This window comes from Argiope bruennichi, chromosome 7 (assembly GCF_947563725.1).
Source record: "Argiope bruennichi chromosome 7, qqArgBrue1.1, whole genome shotgun sequence".
Classification (NCBI taxonomy): Eukaryota; Metazoa; Arthropoda; class Arachnida; order Araneae; family Araneidae; genus Argiope; species Argiope bruennichi.
This window is the reverse complement of record NC_079157.1, coordinates 91278675-91283618: the sequence shown is the minus strand read 5'-3', so window position 1 is coordinate 91283618 and position 4944 is coordinate 91278675. Positions and strand designations below refer to the sequence as shown.

The following is a 4944-nucleotide window of genomic DNA, read 5'->3' as shown; positions in this document are numbered from 1 at the left end:
GCGTTGTTAATGTCTACAAACACCATTCATTGTGTTCATCATGGTTACGTTTTTGCTCTCTAGATTCCATATTTTTTGGGGGATATTTGGTAAATAAATATACATTTTACATTATCCAGCGAATCAACTTCTTTCATCGAATAACCACCGAACGATTTCGTAACAGTTGCCGTATTGCAAAAAGGTATTTGTTATGTATCTGGCAACAGCCAGATTAGAGAAAGGAACTGTTATGTATCTGGCAACAGCCAGATTATAAAAGAATCTTCCAGGCTGTGTGACGCGCGCCTGCTTTTTTACCTTTTTGTGTTCCGTAGTTCTTAGTTTTGTACTTGTTCGGTGTAGTTGTTGTTATGCTCGTTCGTGCCTGTGCATCTTTATACTAATAAATGTTCTTTGTGTGTATGTAAAACGAATTGTATCGTCTCTCGGTCTACCTGGCATACATGACAAAAGAGTTGGCGACGAGGATGGGATCTTCGAACATTAGTTTTGAATCTTATGATGCGTCTATGGAAGACTGGTCCAGTTATGTGGAACGTTTAGAATCTTACTTCGTTGTTAATGGGATCGAAGATAAAATGAAAGTCCCTGCTATTTTAAGCCTTATGGGAGCAACAACGTATAAATTGTTAAAGAATCTGGCCACTCCCAACATTCCTTCTGAATTGACGTATCAAGATATCGTAAAATTACTTTCGGAACATTTGAATCCTAAACCACTGGAGATGACAGAACGGTTTCGTTTCTACAAGAGGAAGCAATTTGAAGGTGAGTCCATTGCAAATTATTGTGCCGAATTACAAAAACTGTCGATACACTGTAACTTTGGGAACAATTTAAGTACGATGCTTCGTGATAAATTGGTGATGGGTCTCAAAAACGAAAATATACAGAAAAAGCTGTTAGCAGAGGATAAGTTAACATACGAAAAAGCTAAGAGCATTGCATTCGCAATGGAATCTGCTCAGAGAGATGTGTGTGAAATTCAGAATCAAATGGTATCGATAAAAAAATTACATAGTTCACAAGATAAAACTATCAAAAAAGATTTTTCTAAATTTAAGAAATCTGAACCTACAAAGAAGTTTGATAAATCTCGGAAATATTACAGATGTGATAGTACTCAACATTTAGCTCACGAATGTAAGCACAAGAACACTCAGTGTAGGAATTGCTTAAAGAACGGGCATTTGGCAAAAGTCTGCCGCTCAAAACGTAACGAAACAGTTAAACAAATAGAATTTTGTTCTGAAACTATACCAGTTAATAGCGTTAAATCACCACGACATGCAAGGGATAAGATTTTATTAGAAATTTTTGTTGAAGGGAATAAATGTTTATTTGAATTAGATACTGGAGCTGCTATTAGTTGTATGAATGTGAATGAATTTAAGAAACCTTGTTCGGATGTAGCCATTAAGCCTACCAAATTATTGCTTAGGAATTTCGATAATTCTATGATAACATCAGCTGGCCAAGCAGTGGTGCAAATTCAATACAAAGATCAAATGAATACAGAAACTATTTATTTGGTACATGCAAAAGTAAACGCAGTTTTTGGTCGTGAATGGTTCAGAAATTGCCAATTAGACTGGAGCTCAATTAAAGCAGTTCGGGTTGGAAATTGTAATTCTCGAACCAATAAATTAAATGTCTTGCTTCAAAAGTATGAGAGAATTTTTTCTCCGGGTATCGGGAAACTGGAAAAGTTTTGTTGCCGTCTTCAAATGAAACCTAATTACAAACCGGTATTTTTTAAACCTCGACCAGTACCATTTGCTTTAAAAGAAAGAATAGAAACTGAACTTAAGAGGTTAGTTGCAGAAGACATCATTGAGCCGGTGACATATAGTGAGTGGGCTACACCAATTGTTCCTGTTATCAAACAGAATGGGAACCTACGAATCTGTGGTGATTATAAGGTGACTATCAACCCGGGACTAAAAATTGAGCAGTATCCTTTACCCCGTATCGAGGACATTTTTGCTGAACTGTCAGGAGGGGAGTTCTTTAGTAAAATCGACTTATCTGAGGCATACCTTCAAATGTTAGTTGATGAGCGGGACCGACATCTATTGACGATCAATACTCACAAGGGTTTGTTCCGTTACAAGAGAATGAATTATGGTATAGCCTTAGCTCCGGCAGTGTGGCAGAGAGCCATTGAACAAGTTTTATCAGGCATCGCGGGGGTACACGTATTTTTAGACGATATTACCGTAACGGGGAGAAATGATCAAGAGCATTTTCAAAGGTTAGAATTAGTACTACAGAGACTAGAAGGATATGGTCTCAGAGTAAATAAGCGGAAAAGTGAATTTTTTAAGAAATCTGTGAATTATTGTGGTCATACAATTGATAAATTCGGCCTCCACAAAACACAAGAAAAAATCGATGCAATTACGAAGGTACCAGTTCCAAAAACTGTATCTGATTTGAAGAGTTTTTTGGGTTTAGTCAATTACTACGGAAAATTTATTCCCAACTTATCTACTCGTGTCGCTCCTTTCAATAATTTACTGCAGAAAGGTACTAAATTTTTGTGGACTGCAGAATGTGAAGAAGCTTTCAAGGCATTGAAACAAGAAATTGCTTCAGACCGAATTTTATGCCATTATGATCCTAAGTTACCTCTTGTATTACAAACTGATGCATCACCAGTTGGAATAGGAGCAGTTTTAAGTCGCATTATGCCAGATGGTTCGGAAAAACCAGCAATGTTTGCATCAAGGTCATTGACTAAAACGGAACGTAATTATTCGCAGATAGACAAGGAAGCATTGAGTATCGTATGGGGAGTAAAGAGATTTTATCAATATTTATTTGGTCGACATTTTGATCTCGTAACCGATCATAAACCCCTAGTATCAATTTTCGCACCTAATCGTAGTTTACCATGTCTATCAGCAACACGAATGGTTCATTATGCACTTTTTCTCCAAGCATTCAGTTATACAATCAAGTATCGAAACACAAAGAATCATGGCAATGCCGATGCACTTTCACGATTACCACTAACAGTTGACAAGGACTGTGAGTACTTGACTGAAGCAGACGTGACAAATATTTCGCCAGTTGAATTAATGCCTGTTACAGCAACCGACATAGCTAGAGCTACTAAAACTGATAGGAAATTGTTCGAACTGTATGAAAGTTTAAAATCTGGAACTGAATTACCTGTGCCTTGGAAAGGTAGAGAATCTGAATTTTCGTTGCAAAATGGTTGCATAATGTATGGTCATAGAGTATGCATTCCTGAAAAGTACCAGAATAAAGTTTTGGAAGAACTTCATATTGGACATCCTGGAATTGTCAAAATGAAGGCCTTAGCTAGAAGCTACTGCTATTGGCAAGGTATTGATGCCAGTATAGCCAATTTTGTTCAGAACTGTTCAGCTTGTATCGCAACGAGGAACGAACCAGCAAGGATAAATCGACATCCGTGGGAATGGCCAAATGGACCTTGGCAAAGGATACACGTTGACTACGCTGGTCCTTTGATGGGGAAAATGTTTTTTGTAGTCTCTGATGCATATTCGAAATGGATAGAAGTCATTCCGATGAAAAATATTACAGCTAGTTTTACAATTCATCATCTTCGCATCCTTTTTGCTCATTATGGAATTCCCTTAACTTTGGTTAGTGATAACGGTGCAAGTTTTACTAGTTACGAATTTCGACATTTTTTGAAACTGAATAATATTAAACATATAACTTCAGCGCCTTACCATCCTGCTACGAACGGACAGGCAGAAAGAATAGTGCAGTTATTCAAAGCTTCGTTGAAATCGAGTAGAGGTGATTCTGGAGATCTAAATGTGAAATTGCAAAGATTTTTATTACAGTATAGAATAACTCCACATTCCCACACGGGAGAAACTCCGAGTGCCTTGTTTTTGAAGAGATGTATTTGCACTAGGCTTGATCTTTTTAAACCAAATTTGAGAGACAAAGTTGTTCAGAAACAGAGTTCGAGACTTAACACAGAATCTATCTTGCGTGAGTTTCAGGAAGGGGAGAAAGTAGCCGTAAGAAATTATTCCGGGCCTAACAAATGGAAAATTGGAACAATTATAAACCGAGATGGAACTTTGAGTTATAGCATACAAGTTGGAAATGAAATTTGGAAGAGACACGTAGATCAAATAAGGAAATGTGGGAAGTCGATTGAATTATCCCAAGCTGATACTGAAATTCCAATTTACGATAAAGAATTGAATTTTCCAGATGAGCCAGTATCCGATGATGTTGCTGAATCGGAACCACCTACACCTGTACCTGAAGTTGTCCCTGAACCTAAGGATGTACCTGTATCTGCCACTCCAATTGATGATATGCCACCTAGCCCTGTACCAGATGCTTCCGGAAAGCCGAAAACTGATGTACCACTCCGACGCTCAAACCGAATCAGGAGACCTCCAGAGAGACTCCACCTGTGACTCTATATTTTTTCGGGGAGGAACTCTTATGTATCTGGCAACAGCCAGATTAGAGAAAGGAACTGTTATGTATCTGGCAACAGCCAGATTAGAGAAAGGAACTGTTATGTATCTGGCAACAGCCAGATTATAAAAGAATCTTCCAGGCTGTGTGACGCGCGCCTGCTTTTTTCCTTTTTGTGTTCCGTAGTTCTTAGTTTTGCACTTGTTCGGTGTAGTTGTTATTATGCTCGTTCGTGCCTGTGCATCTTTATACTAATAAATGTTCTTTGCGTGTATGTAAAACGAATTGTATCGTCTCTCGGTCTACCTGGCATACATGACAGTATTAATGAAGCGATGTTCTTTCCCCGTAAATTTATCAGAATTCGTTCATTATTAAATGAAAATAAAGTAATAGGAACCAAATTTATAAAGATTATGTTAGAGTACGCGGTGCCAGGAATAAAAATGTAACTTCTATTTTTACTGATATTGCGATATTTGATTCTTCTTTTTGCTA

General features: G+C 37.6%; 1 protein-coding gene across 1 annotated transcript; it reads left to right on the top strand.

The window, feature by feature from the left end:
• The first annotated feature begins 446 nt into the window (after window positions 1-446).
• Window positions 447-4442, top strand: LOC129975475 (uncharacterized protein K02A2.6-like). Its single transcript, XM_056088538.1, has 2 exons — window positions 447-771; window positions 1354-4442. The coding sequence occupies exons 1-2, from the start codon at window positions 447-449 to the stop codon at window positions 4440-4442; spliced, it is 3414 nt and encodes a 1137-aa protein (XP_055944513.1).
• The last annotated feature ends 502 nt before the right edge of the window (window positions 4443-4944 follow it).

What these genes read in the sequence shown, in the direction of transcription:
- LOC129975475 (XM_056088538.1), top strand. Translation starts at nt 447, where the DNA reads ATGACAAAAGAGTTGGCGACGAGGATGGGATCTTCGAACATTAGTTTT. An exon ending in CAAGAGGAAGCAATTTGAAG is followed by an intron (nt 772 to 1,353) that starts GTGAGTCCATTG and finishes TATTTGAATTAG; the next exon opens with ATACTGGAGCTGCTATTAGT.